This window comes from Procambarus clarkii, chromosome 19, assembly GCF_040958095.1.
Source record: "Procambarus clarkii isolate CNS0578487 chromosome 19, FALCON_Pclarkii_2.0, whole genome shotgun sequence".
Classification (NCBI taxonomy): Eukaryota; Metazoa; Arthropoda; class Malacostraca; order Decapoda; family Cambaridae; genus Procambarus; species Procambarus clarkii.
Genome location: NC_091168.1, coordinates 23,193,924 through 23,210,445, shown reverse-complemented (window position 1 = coordinate 23,210,445; position 16,522 = coordinate 23,193,924). Strand labels below are relative to the sequence as shown.

At 41.5% G+C, this 16,522-nt stretch overlaps 1 protein-coding gene across 1 annotated transcript in view; it reads left to right on the top strand.

Annotated features, from left to right (window-relative positions):
• Positions 1–15,520, top strand: part of LOC123757703 (nephrin) — a 392,732-nt gene extending 377,212 nt beyond the window's left edge. The window contains exons 7-12 of the mRNA XM_069327363.1: positions 1,135–1,279; positions 3,499–3,629; positions 4,658–4,817; positions 6,231–7,055; positions 11,360–11,508; positions 13,203–15,520. Coding sequence (XP_069183464.1) covers positions 1,135–1,279; positions 3,499–3,629; positions 4,658–4,817; positions 6,231–7,055; positions 11,360–11,508; positions 13,203–13,697 — 1,905 coding nt within the window. The 3' untranslated portion in view covers positions 13,698–15,520. The remainder of the gene's footprint in view (positions 1–1,134; positions 1,280–3,498; positions 3,630–4,657; positions 4,818–6,230; positions 7,056–11,359; positions 11,509–13,202) is intronic.
• Positions 15,521–16,522: the final 1,002 nt, after the last annotated feature.

Below are 16,522 nucleotides of genomic sequence, written 5' to 3'. Positions count from 1 at the left end.
AATTATTACGTATCTCTTGATTTATTTTCGTCAGCTGGTTTTTTTTAAGACAGTTCATTCAGTTTTCTTTCCTCCATGTCAGTGTTAATTTTCAAATTTCTTTGAAGAGGTTATTTCCTATTTTCTTTTTTAATTCATTTCGTCTTCAAAGTTGAGAGAACGAGGTAATTATTCGCTAAAGGCAAGTGTTTACTTTGCTAAAAATTATATGTTTCACTCTATGTCATTCTTTCTTTATCCCTTCCTTCCTTCAGTCTCTCCATATTTCCTTGCTTCGTTTCGTATTCTCTTATTTCTATTTTTAGCTATTTCTAGAAATAGCTCCTTATTTCATTTAAGGAGCTCCGCTTCCTTAATTCTTTCTGCTATGTTTTGGTCTTTCCTCTCGTGCATTTCTTTCATGTTTCCTCTATTTCATTCATTTAATTCTGTCTTCATTTCTCCTTCTTTGCTCGCTATACAATTATATTTCCTCCATTTGTGTTATTCCTCGTTCCTTACTTCCCCACCCTCTCTTGTCAATCAATTTTTCATTCTCTTTGTCTATATTTAGTTTAGTGTACATTTCGTTTTTCAACAGTTTTTCTTATTTCTTAATTCTCTTTTATATACATTTAAGTAAAGCATCTTGTTTTCATGTTTTTTTCTTTTATGGAAAGACTTTTATTTCAACATTCTCTTGTGAGTTATCTTGTTTTAGTCTGACCCTTCTCTCTATGATTTTCTTTACGAGTTTACATATATATATATATAATATATATATATATATATATATATATATATATATATATATATATATATATATATATATATATATATATATATATATATATATATAATGATTTATTATTTTACATATATCATTAAGCATGAAAAAAATTATATTTTCAGTTTCCTTAGTTTTAGACCCTCTTTAAAAAATATACATACATACCAATAGAGGGAGCTGAAAAAGACCTATTGGCATATACTAGTCACCTCTTACTGAACCCCCCTCTCCCCCTCCAATCCAGCCCAAATCATTGACACGTGTGTATAGACTACGCTAGAAACACTCCAGGGATCTAACACCCGTTACGTTTAACGCGTGATCTGTGACCTGACTCAATCTTCCTGTTTCTCTCCCTTGGACAGACCGCCAGCAACGGGAACGTGACGTTAAGTAAGCTGCTCCTGGTGCCCAACGACTCCGACGGCGGCAAGTTCCTCAAGTGTTTGGCTGAGTCCCCCGTCATCGACCACAGACCCTTGCAGGACCAGTGGAAACTCGACGTTCAATGTGAGTTGCCCCTCGTGTTCCGAACCCGACTCGCTTTTTCCGAGGCCGATACGCTGGCACGGACGCCGATAACCTGGCTCCGAGGCCAAATCAATTTAAAAACTTACTTAACATTGAAGCAATGAGGCAAATCCTCATTTGCCTATGTGGCAAATCCTCATTTGCCTATGAGGCAAATCCTCATTTGCCTATGAGGCAAATCCTAAGATATTGCAAATATGGACTATGTTAGGTCTTGGATAGGTTCCGCTACACCTCGAGAGACTTTATTTTAGTCGCTATCATTTAATTTTTATTTCTTGATATCTGGCTCGGAGCAAGTTTTAAATTTTCAGTGCTTCAGGATACGTACTGTTATCTATGTACAACAGTATACGCATTTATACAAAGGCAAGTCAGTGTGTGTATCATATATTTAAGAGTCGTGATTTAGTTTCCCTTCAATGCTCAGGTAAAACATAATTTTGCTACCTACAGCTTGAGAGGAATAGTCAACGTGATAGGCAAGGAAAGCCTTTCCCCTTCCGTGTCTGAGGGAAGAGTTAAAGGAAGGGGAGCTTCCCTTCTTTGCCCTCTCAAGGTTCAGATGGAAATGTCACCAAATTTCTGCTTCAGTCATGGTAAATACGTTTCTATGCCGATCCTTCCCATTCCCTGAAGCGCCATACATCTTACGCTCTTTTTCTTCGGCGGTATATAACACAACACGTCGACTCTTACGGTATATAACTCTTGCGGTATACATATATATATATATATGTATATATATATATATATATATATATATATATATATATATATATATATATATATATATATATATAAATATGACAATGTCAGACCACGGAGGAAAAATGAAACAGGAATTTCCTTAAGTACTTTCGTATATTAATACATCTTCAGAAGGAGATGTATTACTCCTATCTTCACTCCTTCTGAAGATGTATTAATATACGAAAGTACTTAAGGAAATTCCTGTTTCATTTTTCCTCCGTGGTCTGACATTATCACATTTTTAATCACGTGTTTATTTTCGTGATATACACGCATATATATATATATATATATATATATATATATATATATATATATATATATATATATATATATATATATATATATATATATATATATATATATATCAGCTAGGGATAGTGAAGGTTTATTTTCCCTAGAGTTGCAGGGACGGTCGTAACGTTCCGCTTGGCTCTCCAATCGCCCGTTAAACCACACGAGTGATGATCGAATAATGCAAGTCAAGACCAAACTGGGATTTACGAGGCTGAATTTAATGTCCAAGTTAACAGAGGCGGGTTTATTATATAGAGTGTTGATCTGGGGGTTTAACAACGAACCTTATCTTTATGCGGTTTATTTATGATGTAAAGTTATGACTTTAGCAACGCTTATCTTTATTGAAAGATTTTTTTTTTTTGCATAATATTTCGACATTCGTAGAGATTTTAGGTGTAATTCATCAATATACTCGTTGTTTAGGAAACTATTTTGATGTTGGACTCTCCGGTAGTTTCATTACATTCATGTTGCTGTGAAAATATCCTGTGATGACCTCATGTTATTAGGTCTTTCATTCTGTGGGTTGTGACCCCTTGTGTGGATATGCCGTTACTTCCTTGTCATAGTGGCTCACTCGTGTAATTATGTATCCACTTTGTAATTTGTCCATTCCTAACTGTCTCAACCCCTAAGAGTGATTCACACCCACTCCTCTCTCTCTCTCTCTCTCTCTCTCTCTCTCTCTCTCTCTCTCTCTCTCTCTCTCTCTCTCTCTCTCTCTCTCTCTCTCTCTCACTCTCTCTCTCCCTCTACCTACACTCTCCTTTCTCTTAAGTTTTCCCACACATGACTCTCTCTCTTCCACTGCTCTTCTAATGCTTCTCACCTACGCTCTTTACGACCCCTAACTTTTCCTAAATGATTCACCCCTACGCTATCCCCTTCAACTCCCATAATCTAGCCCCACATAATGTTTCTTATCTCCGCTATGTCCCCTATTATATGGAAGGTATTATTTGCCCGACCCGGGATGCCTAACAGCTCATGATTGCCTCATTAAGGGGGATTATCTCAGTAAGATTCATCGTCCCAATCATAATCGAATCACCTCATTGGATGAGTAAAGCTCTAATATATACACTCACACACACACATTCAAAGAGCCAGTATGATCAATGATTATCTTTTCTCTCTGCCAACAGATGTTCCACAAGTCTTTCTAGCAATGGGAAGAAATTTGAGTCCAGAGGAAATTAAAGAGGGAGACGACGTGTATTTTGAGTGCAATGTGAGGGCCCATCCATACGTGTACAAGGTTCTCTGGTACCATAATGTAAGTGGAAACGTGTTGGTTCGCAGGCTGTTCTGTTCCACTGTGATGGTTCACGAGATGTTTTCTTCTTTTTGAGATTAATCGCACACAGTACACCACAGCACACACACACACACACACACACACACACACACACACACACACAACACCAACAAACGTCCCAGAATCCTCATGATGGAACCCCTTATCCTTTCTCATTTGCTTCGGCAGATGTGTAATGCACAAACATTAAAGTCCTGTTTAGCTTCAACTGAAATCCTACTTAAACTTTCTGGGGCTTTTCTGTGCAATTTCGAGCTTCCAAAAGAGAGTAATCACTTTCTTTTGTTTTTCTTTTCATCTTCTATGTCCTTTTCCATCTACTTCTTCTTCTTCTTCCTGTTTCGCTTTTTCAACATCCAGTAAACACGGCTTGACTAGTCCAAGAAATATACTTCAAGGAATATAGTTTTCTTAGATATATTCCCTTTTCTACTTTGCGTTCGAAATCTGAATTTTTCTCTTGAATTACATCTATTTTTTGTCGTCTTGGAAATAGCTGTATGCATTTTTAGTTGCCTAGTCGTGCAAAGTATTGTTCATTTAAATTTGTGTAATGTAATGTTGGAAACATGTAATATTTTAGAGAAGACGCAGAAACGGTGCTCGCTTAGATCACTGTCATTTATTTGGCAGAGAAAAGTCTAAGGTGTTTTCTCCCCTCTGAAAAATATTTAGCAACGTACTGGAGAATTATTTGAGCCATGTGAAGTTTTGGACCAAAAAGACTGGAGAAGTATTTTGAAAGTACTAATAATATTTATGCACAGCTGATTAAGAGTATTGTAAATAGGATTTATATATTGTTATGATCTAATTTTTCTCCTCTCTTTATTCACGTATTTTTGAAAGTGTTTTCAAAATACTTTGAGTAAAAGTATTACGATATATAAAAGTATTAAGAGAAGATGCAATTATTATTGCATCTTTAATTCCTCGTCATTTTTCTCTACCTGTGATTTTGGGGTTTTAACTCGAGGGTATTGCAGGGAGTGCAAGTGCAACACAACGTTCCTGGAGGAGTGATCGTTAGCAACCAGAGTTTGGTGATACAGCGAGTTCGTCGCCAGCAGACAGGTCTCTATACCTGTGTCGCCTCCAATATAGAGGGCGACGGGCAGAGTAATGCAGTCAGCCTCAAAGTTCAATGTGAGTGTAGCGAAGGTTTACTGTTTGGTTTGTGTGTGTGTGTGTGTGTGTGTGTGTGTGTGTGTGTGTGTGTGTGTGTGTGTGTGTAATTACCTATTGGTGCTTGCGGGAGTTGAGCTTTGGCTCTTTGGTCGGTGGTGTTATGGTGTGTGTGTGTGTGTGTGTGTGTGTTTAATATCCGCATGCACTTATATCGAGTTACTTTTTTGTTTGATTTTCTCGTGATTTAAAGGGAATATCTTTGTAAGTTGTCTTATGAATTATAAATCATGTACGAACATATATAATTACAAAACATTATAGTGGTGTATACAGATGGGAACTTGACTCCAATAATCATGTAACACATGTCAGTACCGAGAACTCTTAATCAAATACTTGCATCAAACATAAAATACAGATGGTAGTGAATTAGAATTTAACCGTCGGTGTTAGGAAGCTTAAACAACGATCTAGTGAACAAGGAATAGGACGAGAATGTTATCATGGTATGCCAAGCAAAGAATGTCGTACTAAAGTGCCCTTTTCTTAACCTACCAGAAGACCCTAAACAAAAATTGGTACTGTATGTCAATTTCGCGAGCCGCTTCCATTTTCAAATACGATTATTTTTAGCCTTAGGTAGAGTATACGTCAAAATGCGACAATCTGTGGTTTTTCTGTTACAGGAGCTGTGGCTCCTGTAACAGAAATTAAACTCTTCTGGTTATCGATGGGGCTCTGAGTTGATGCGGAAGCAGAGCTGAGAGGAATGAAGACATGTTTGGGAAACTACAATGGTATTATTCAAGTTAATGTAAACTGTTTACAAATTAGGTGCGTAATATGCCTGGAATATCAACAAGAACATGACAGTGGACTGACGAGCAAGTACAAAAGTTTGCAAATTGATTTAATAGTGTGCTCAGTTAAATTTTAAGAATTATTTTTTTTACTCATTTTCAGGAGTGGGATAAAATGAGAGATTTGGTGTGTGTGTGACCTCATAGCTCTTAACCATGTCAGTGATGACTCTCATTCACTCTCGCCATTCTCACTCTCATGTCTCTCTCACCCTCATGTCTCCCTCACTCTCTCACCTTCCTCACTCAACTCCTACATTTACCTCCCACAGTTATTTACTTCCCTCACTTTCTCAGTCACATTCGCTTACTTCCAGCACTTGGCTCACACTGATCATATCACGCTTGAGTTAGCGTGTTATAGCGTGACGAAAAAAACAAAATGATGACAAGGTGAAAGTTCATGAAGTTTTTCCTGTATTTTCCCCTTAAGTCACCTTCAGCCCGGGATCACACACTATTACCACACGCTAACTCAAGCGTAAATAGCGTGAGCGAAGCGTATATGTTATCAGTGTGAGCCCAGCGCATATACTCTCAGCGTGAGCTAAGCGTGTCTTGTTGTCCGCAGATGCCCCTGTTTGCGCCGCCGGACAGGTGCACGTCTACGGCGCCGCCAAGAACGAAGAGGTCTCCGTCACCTGTCGTTTAGACGCCGTGCCCCCTGTCGTCCATTTCTTTTGGCGGTTCAACAGCAGCGGCGACGTCGTGGACATAGCCGAGAACCACGTGGCTACTCAGGGTCTCCAGTCGTCGCTATCGTACGTGGCTCGTACTGAGCTCGACTATGGCACGCTGCTCTGCTGGGGCAGCAATGCCTTGGGCCGGCAGAGGAAACCATGTGCGTACAAGGTGATCGCCGCGGGGAAACCCAATCCGCCTGAAAACTGCAATCTGACCAATCAGACGACAGAGACACTCAAGGTTCACTGCGTGCCTGGCTACGACGGCGGCCTCCTGCAGAAGTTCATCATCGAGGCTTACGAAGCCGATAGCAATCGTCTGTTGCTCAATATTACGGAAAACTCGGCGCCTGACTTTACCCTACGAGGCCTCGAACCCGGGACCTCGTATGTCGTCCACGTTTACGCCGCCAATGAGAGGGGACCAAGCGAGAAGAAGATCCTGACCGGTTATACCATTAAGGATATGGCGGAGCGACGCACGGCCCAAGTTCGACCCCCGCCGGAGGAGTTGGTGCCCATTACCCCGATCCTAGCGGTCGTGGTAGGGGTCGTTGGCTCCCTGGTACTGGTGGCCGTCGTGGCGGTCGTTGTGGTAAGTCTCAAAAAGAAACGACGGCCAAGGAGTAAGAATGTCACGCTGCCCATTCAGACGTCGCTGACGGACACACGCGACCTAGACGACAAGAATCCTGACCTCATCCCCGCAAACGGTGAGTTAATTGTTCATTTGGGGGTAATATTTAAATATAATCGATATGGGGCAGTAATTATTGTAATTTAATTTAAAAGATTGACAACAATTACATTCATTAATTTAATTTAGATTATGATTATTAAATAATTATCACAAACATATTTTTATGATTACTTCCATTACTTCACAAGATGAATATGTACATATTCTATAATGTATGAACATAATATTATGAACATATAATATAATATGTATATAATACATGTACATATCGTAATATCGAATTACATCGTAATTCTGTGGCGCGGGTTCGATTCCCGCACGAGGCAGAAACAAATGGGCAAAGTTTCTTTCACCTTGAATGCCCCTGTTACCTAGCAGTAAATAGGTACCTGAGAGTTAGTCAGCTGTCACGGGCTGCTTCCTGGGGGTGGAGGCCTGGTCGAGGACCGGGCCGCGGGGACACTAAAGCCCCGAAATCATCTCAAGATAACCTCAAGATAACATATGTTGATGAGATATACTCATCGACATATATCAGTTGAATTCTTTGACTCATAAAGCAGCAAATTATATAATGGCACATATTACCGATCAAAGCACTTGGGCTGGACGGTAGAGCGACGGTCTCGCTTAATGCAGGTCGGTGCTCAATCCCCCGACCGTCCATGTGGATGAGCATCCCTCCTCCCCCCCCCCCCCCTCCCATCGAACTCTGGACTCTTCAAACCCACACACACACACACACACACACACACACACACACACACACACACACACACACACACACACACACACACACAACCATCCATCCCCCTCCCAACCTCTCAACCTCTATCTGTCTCCCAACCTTACGCCATCTCCCAACCCCTCTATGCCCTCCCTAATCTTCAGACCCAGTATGCCCTTCCTACTCCAGACCTACCTACCCAGGCCCTACCCCAGACCCTCCTACCTACCTTCCTAGAAGCCCAGCCCCCAGTAGCCCCCCAAGCACCCCTCCTGAACTCTTTCACCCCCCATACACCCCCCGGACCCCCCCAGACACCCCCTGGATCCCCCCGGACATCCCCCGGACCCTCCCCGCCCCCAGTCATCCCCCAGACACCCCCCAGATCCCCCAGATCCCCTCTGCCCCCAGTCACCCCCCAGACATCCCCCAGATCCCCCCAGACCCCCAGAGAAAGGGAGAACTCTGGTACAAGAGTTTCCATGAAGAATCTCAAGGTTTGGTACACCAATGCTGATGGGGTATCTAATAAAGCAGAAGAGATAAAAGAAAGAGTGAGTGAAGCAGATCCTGACATAGTTGCAATTGTGGAAACTAAAATTAATGACATGATCTCAGATGCTATCTTTCCTGAAGGGTACCAGGTGATACGAAAAGAGAGGACACAGAGACAGGGAGGGGGAGTAGCACTCCTAATAAAGCGGAAATGGAAGTTTGAAGACCTGGGAAATCGAGTTACCAATGAGTGCACAAGCTTCATACATGGAACTCTGACAGTAGATGGGAGGAAGATTGTGATCATGGTAATCTACAATCCCCCACCAAACAGTAGAAGACCCAGGCAGGAGTATGATGACAACAACAAAGCATGTATTGATGAACTGCAGAAGGCAGCAACACTAGCCCACAGAATGAGAGCGAAGCTGCTGATCATGGGGGACCTAAATCATGGAGAGATAAATTGGGAATCAAGGAATCCCCATGGAGGGGATGAAACGTGGGGAGCAAAATTAGTAGATGTTATAGACAGGAATTTCCTGACACAACATGTGAAGGAAGACACAAGGGAAAGAGGAGGAGATGCACCGAGCCTATTAGACCTGATTTTCACCCAGAACGTAGAAGATATCGAGAATTTAGAGCATGAAATACCTCTAGGGGCCAGTGACCATTGTGTCCTAGTCTTTGACTACATGATGGAATTCAAAATTATGACCATGGGACAAGAGATCTGGGAAAGGAGAGCTGACTACAGGAAAGGGGACTATATGAGGATAAGGGACTATCTGGGTGAAGTGCAGTGGGAGGAAGAAATTAGAGGAAAAACAGTCCAAGATATGATGGACCTAGTCATACAGAAATGCCAGGAGGCCGAAGAGAGATTTATACCAACGGTAAAGGGAAAAAATAAGAAGGAATATAATAACCCATGGTTTAATAGACAGTGTCAGGAAGCAAAAATGGCCAGCAGGCGGGAGTGGAGGAAGTACAGAAGACAAAGAACAGAGGACAACAGAAGCAGATACAACAGAGCTAGGAACGATTACATTAACATAAGACGAACATCGGAAAGGGACTATGAGAACGATATTGCAATCAAAGCGAAAAAACAACCTAAGTTACTACACAGTCATATAAGAAGAAAAATGTCGGTGAACGACCAAGTGACAAGACTAAGGAAGACAGAGGGGGCATATACTGAAAGTGACAAGGAAATCTGCGAGGCACTGAATGCCAGTTTCCATGGAGTGTTCACTACCGAGCCTGAGCAGCTCCCATTGTTGGAAGGGGTTACCCTAGATGAAAGACTATCAGATATAGAGGTGACAGCAGAGGAGGTAATGAAACAGTTGACAACTCTAGATGCAACTAAAGCAGTTGGACCAGACAAAGTATCACCGTGGATACTAAAAGAAGCAGCACAGGCCCTCAGCGTGCCTCTGGCAATGATCTTTAATGAGTCACTTATGTCAGGAGAATTGCCCAGTTGCTGGAAGAAGGCAAATGTCGTGCCGATCTTCAAGAAAGGAGATAGGGAGGAGGCACTTAACTACAGACCTGTATCACTGACAAGCATCCCCTGTAAAATACTGGAAAGAATAATTAGGCTACGACTGGTTGCACACCTGGAGAACATTAGGTTTGTGAACAAACATCAACATGGGTTCTGGACAGGGAAATCGTGCCTAACAAACCTTCTGGAATTCTATGATAAAATAACGAGGATAAGACAGGACAGAGATGGTTGGGCAGACTGCATATTTCTGGACTGCCAAAAAGCCTTTGATACAGTACCGCACATGAGACTGCTGTTCAAGCTCGAGAGGCAGGCGGGGGTGGGGGGAAAGGTCCTAGAATGGATAAGGAACTACCTAACAGGAAGGAGCCAAAGAGTTACGGTAAGGGGCGAGAAGTCGGACTGGCGAACAGTAACAAGTGGAGTACCACAAGGATCGGTGCTGGGACCAATTCTATTTCTTGTGTATGTTAACGACATGTTTACAGGCGTAGAGTCCTACATGTCGATGTTTGCGGATGATGCAAAGTTGATGAGAAGAGTTGTGACAGATGAGGATTGCAGGATCCTCCAAGAGGACCTGAACAGATTGCAGAGATGGTCAGAGAAATGGCTACTAGAATTCAACACGAGCAAATGTAAAGTTATGGAAATGGGACTAGGAGATAGGAGACCAAAGGGACAGTACACAATGAAGGGGAACAGCCTACCTGTAACGACGCGTGAAAGAGACCTGGGGGTGGACGTAACACCTAATCTATCTCCTGAGGCACATATTAATAGGATAACGACAGCAGCGTACTCTACACTGGCAAAAGTTAGAACATCATTCAGAAACCTAAGTAAGGAGGCATTTAGGGCGCTTTACACTGCCTACGTAAGGCCAGTCTTAGAGTATGCCGCCTCATCATGGAGTCCCCATCTGAAGAAGCATATAATGAAACTGGAAAAGGTTCAGAGGTTTGCAACGAGACTCGTCCCAGAGCTACGAGGGATGGGGTATGAAGAGCGCCTGAGGGAACTGTGCCTTACGACACTAGAAAGAAGAAGGGAGAGGGGGGACATGATAGGAACGTATAAGATACTCAGAGGAATTGACAGAGTGGACATAGACGAAATGTTCACACGGAATAGTAACAGAACGAGAGGACATGGATGGAAGCTTGAAACTCAGATGAGTCACAGAGATGTAAGGAAGTTTTCTTTTAGCGTGAGAGTAGTGGGGAAATGGAATGCACTTCAGGAACAGGTTGTGGAAGCAAATACTATTCATAATTTTAAAACCAGGTATGATAGGGAAATGGGACAGGAGTCATTGCTGTAAACAACCGATGCTCGAAAGGCGGGATCCAAGAGTCAATGCTCGATCCTGCAAGCACATATAGGTGAGTACATATAGGTGAGTACACACACACACACACACACACTGATCCACTACGAACTTTTTCCTCAAAGATACAGACACACATTGCGGTGATCCCCTCCGAAGAACCTTTTAAAACATATTCCCTAATGATAACCCGCAATTGCAAGGTCGAACAGATGTGACAGCCCCGTCTCCTCTCGCTTACAGGCAACGGTGAGGCGGAGGGCAAGAGCCCCACTACCCCAGAGGAAGGCGGCTTCGGCAGTGTCCATATCTGTGCCTCCGTTCCCTACCCCAGCAACGTCTATGGCACGTATCCCAGGACGCCCCGGACCATGGCTGTCACCAATCCCCAGGTAGGTGGTCAAGGGCATTGAGAAGGACCCAAGGGGGAGGCTGGGGGGGGAGTATGGACGACCTAGGAGATTTCTGGGGCATGGAGAGTCTGGGGGGGGGGGGAGGAGATAAGGGCGAGGAGACCCTGGGGAAGATTGGGGCAAGGAAGATGTAACGAAAGACGGAGCAAGTCGTTCGAGCCACTACGACAAAAGCTCTGGAAACTCTGTTAGGGTTTCCAGGAGAGTTTAGAGATATTCTCGAGCACAGCTTAGTTAAGATGGAGCGACGCATATTAAAGACGACATGCAAGGTTCTGTAGAATGAAACTTTGATCAATGGGATAAAGTTAGCTTTAAGGTGTAAGCTGGATGGTATAAAGTCTAAACAAAAGTCTCAAGAGACTAACTTACCTTTGGATAAAGACGAGAACTCGAGAGTTGGAGGCTTGAAGGAGTATTAGAATAGGTCGAAATGTGAATAGGACCAGATTGGGGTGTGAATAGTACTAGATCGGAGTGTGAATAGAACCAGATTAGGTAGTGAATAGGATCAGATCGGAGTGTAAATAGGACCACATTGGAGTGTAAATTGGAGTAGATCGGAGTATGAATAGTGAATGTAATCACAAGAGATGCCACTACAGAAAGTACAGACCTCCATGTATCCTTAGAAGTGAAGAGTACAACATAACTTTAATTGAAGGCAGAACCTGTATTCTGAGGTACAATGAGTGTTGAATGTACATCTGATGTGGCGGTACAGGTCACTGTACTGAATGTGAACAATAGAGTGAATATCAAACAGTAAACAAGAATGTAGACGGTACAGTGAATGTCGACGGAACATTGTGTATCAACGGTGTAGTGAATGACTCTAGCTCACTACCTGTAAGATCAACAACAATAGAGAGGCAGCAAGCCAGCCAGGATCAACATGAAGGTAGTGTAGTGATCGTATTTTGGCTAGAATGGGGGTGCGAGATTGGCCCCTGAGGCTGACGCGGCGCTCAGCCTGGCATGGAAGGAGAGGGAATTGGCTACTGGAAGGACAGAGGTGTTTGCAGGATTAGAATCTGGCGAACAGAACGCCTGATGAGAACGGAATGTGGAAGGAGTTGATCAGGAGAGAGAGAGATGCAGAGTGGCTTAAGGACACGGAGATGGCTGGAATAGTGGGGGATTAGCGGGAGATGGAGCAGGAGCAGCTAGGGATATATTCAAAAGGAAGTTTATTAATAGAAAGGAACTTTGAAAAAGAGCTCAGTGAGCCCCCCTCCTCGAGTTGAGAATAAGATCTTCAATGGAAGGCTTTGAAGATGGGTAGTCAGGATTATACTCATCCAAAGGTTGAAAGTGGAAGTCATTGATTAGTAGGGAAGTTCCCTGAACTTGGGGTGACCTAAAAAAATATATATGTTAAATTAATTGCAAATTCTAATAGCAGTAGACAAATCTGATTATATTACAAATGTTATCCCCATAAAGTTGTGTTTTATTTTTTCAATTATATCGAGTGTAGACGAAATCTTCCTGATCAGTGTGGCAGTTGTATTATAAACCTCTGTTTTGCCAAGGGCTTATATATGCATCATATTGGCGCCGTTATGTTTATGTATACAGAATTATAGTCACTAGCCACGCCAAAAAATATGTTTCATATACTAGCTATTACTCGCAATCATTAACCAAATATATTTTTGTCTCTGGTACAGAACGGGGAGCTGATGTATGCCGAACTGACGTTTCCTCGTGGCGGCCAGTACCCGACCACTACGCTCTCCCGACGCAAACCTGAACCGACCATTTACGCTCAGATAGATCACGTGATGCCAGGTGCTCCTGTTTCCATGGGCGTCGTTCCTGTGAGCGGCGGCGGGATGGTTTGCAGTTCCTCAGGCGGCCTGATGGCTGGTAATCTGGGCGGCAGCGTGGCTGGAGTAATGGGCGGCACCATGGCTCCAGGAATGGGTGCTGGGGTAATAGGTGGAGGTGTTTGTCCTAGCAGTAGTGCCAGCATGGTAATCAGTTCGATGTGCCCTCCAGCGCCCTTGATTGGGGATCTGGATAGGATTGCCTACACCACGCCCACACCGCCGCCCCATGGGTTCGGCGGCCATCCTCTGACCCCGCCTGTTCTACCAGAAGAGGAAGATCAGGTCACAGTGGAGACTCCTCTCATGAACAGTCACAAAGAAAGTGACGTGTGACCCCATGCCACTGACCTGGCCCTACGGCCAATGTCTCCAAGGGATGAATTGTCTTAGTCCACATATGACGTGTTGTTCCTCGCAACGGGACGTTATGCTGAATCCTGTTGATCGATGCTAAACTTCATCAACAGTCACCAGAAGATTAATTTATTGTCTAAATTGAAGTCAATGCGACGTCAGATCCAGTGTGTTAGCTCACGATATCATTAACGACTCAGATCAGCGCTGGTGCACTCAGTATGTCGCGGTTGACGAGGTGATGACATTCAAAATGAACCGGTGATTGGCATATTTCATTATAAATGCATTTTGTAAATAATCAGAGTGACAGCTGACTCATTTTGCCCAAATCAAACTTGAAGCCTCGACCCCTTGAACTTGCACCAGTCGTGAAGACTTCCGTCTGTTGGCTTCCTAAGCACTTGACTTTTCGGAGTTAGTCAAGCGGTTAGTTCATCCTCCTAACAGAACGAATTCTGTGCTGATTAACCGAGCCGCCGAGTGAGCGATGTAAATACAAGAACGAACTATAAGTGGAGTGGTGAATGGACCAATTTGAAATTGTTGGTTAAATATTTTAGGAAATTGAATGAGACCAAATTTCTTTACATACACTGAATGTGCGACAAGAAATCTGAGTGACTTCACTCTAAAAAATACAGCAGGAATCGTTCCAATTTTGTCCATCATTAAATAACAGATAAAGACAAAGTTGTTTAATAAATTGAATATTATCAAGAACTTTCTAATTGATCACACTGAGACCTGTGCAATAGCAACACTCCCTCGTAATATATTGAACAAATCTACGGATCATGGAACTACACATGTATACTCTCAAGTTTAACAGAACATTGTTAACTGTATCTTTGAGTGTTCTGAAGGTATACTAGACGAGGTTACTGTGTCAGCCTTACTTCCAGGCTCGAAGCAGGCTAATCTAGCAAGCAATTCATTATGATCCAGAACTAATCTCTTACAAATCTGTGAAATATTAAGGAATATTACAAATCAATTTTTTTAACAACATTAAAGTATTACGAGAAGTTGAGAAACAATTTCTAATTACAATTACAGAGTTTATTGGTGTGAAAGGTGAAGTGTAATGGTTTGTGTCGTCACTTGGAAATCTTGCTGATTAAGTGCTAATTAAGTGAATGTCCAGTCAGTGACAGTGAGTCCAAGAAAAGTGGTAACCAGTTTATTCGTTTCTACACGATGTACACTGTCATTTAAGGAGTGCAGCTTCCTCATTGTGGTCCAGTGACCCAAGCCAAGCCAGGTTCAGGATACAAGGTCAGAGGTCACGCTGAAGGGAGTGAGAGGTTTGCATTGTACCAATGCTTTTAGCTGGAGTAGTTTTTGTACATAAAATCAATGATGTCTTTTTCAAAACGTAAATAGTACTAAAAAAAAACATATATTGAATCTCAATCAAAAACAGTCACAAGTTTGTCGTGGTGATATAGCTGAAAAAACCAATCACGCCAGAAATTTATATTTCTTGGGAATAACAAATCTTCCATTTATGTGCGATTTTTAAACTGACGTGAACTGTGTTATAAAATGAGACAGTGTCTCGACGTTCTAATGTGACGACGTGTGAAACGTTTACTTGGTGCTGGCCATCTTACAAGGCCCCAGAATCTTCACTGTCTACGTCAAAAGTATTTTGACGTTCAGATAAACGTGGAATATAAACTCTCAATGATGCTGTTGACAAGTAGCGGCACGTAAATTTCAGATGTTTAATAAAGACTATTTTGTTTCTCCTGCATTTTGATTGTGGTTTTGGCGCAGGAAAGATAAAACAAGATAAAAAGATAAAGCAATATATATATATATATATATATATATATATATATATATATATATATATATGCGGAAAATCCACAGAGAAATATGAAATGAGGTGAACGTTTCGGCTTGTTAAAGCCTTTGTCAACAACACTTGACAACTAACAAGCCGAAACGTTCACCTCATTTCATATTTCTCTGTGGATTTTCCGCATAAAATGATCAGTGTTTTGTGATCGTCAATTGCATATATATATATATATATATATATATATATATATATATATATATATATATATATATATATATATTCTTTGTTAATTCAGTCCTGAACATAGTGTACTTGATAGATGGTCAGTAAGCAATTGAGGTGGCCTTAATAACCCTCCAGGAGGTTGAAAGACCTTCAATCCAAAAGTGAAATTAAACTATTGAAACAGTTCTGCAGATAATGCATATTGATATGAAAGGGAAAAAGGAGAACACATATTATTACATGTGAAAAAAGATAAGATAATAAGAAGAAGCAGAGAAATGGCAGCAAAATACAAAATAATTTAATCATTTTTATTCTGTGATTCACATTGTCATTTAAATTCTCACACATGGAATTATATATTGATTATATATAGGATTTTGCACGTTCAAATGAGCAGATTCGCATTTCATAGGAGTAATCAATATCAGCACATACAATATCAGAAAACACACACATTCACAATATTATATATATATATATATATATATATATATATATATATATATATATATATATATATATATATATATATATATATATATATGTCGTACCTAGTAGCCAGAATGTACTTCTCAGCCTACTATGCAAGTCCCGATTTGCCTAATAGGCCGCGAGTTTTTCTTCATTTTCAATAAATTATTTCCAATTAGTTCATTTGAATTGTTACTATTATATTATATTAAGAACATAAATTATTGACTTAGTTATGTTAGTTTAGGCTAGGTTAAAATAGGTTACGATAGGTTAGGTTAGGTTAGGTAGGAAA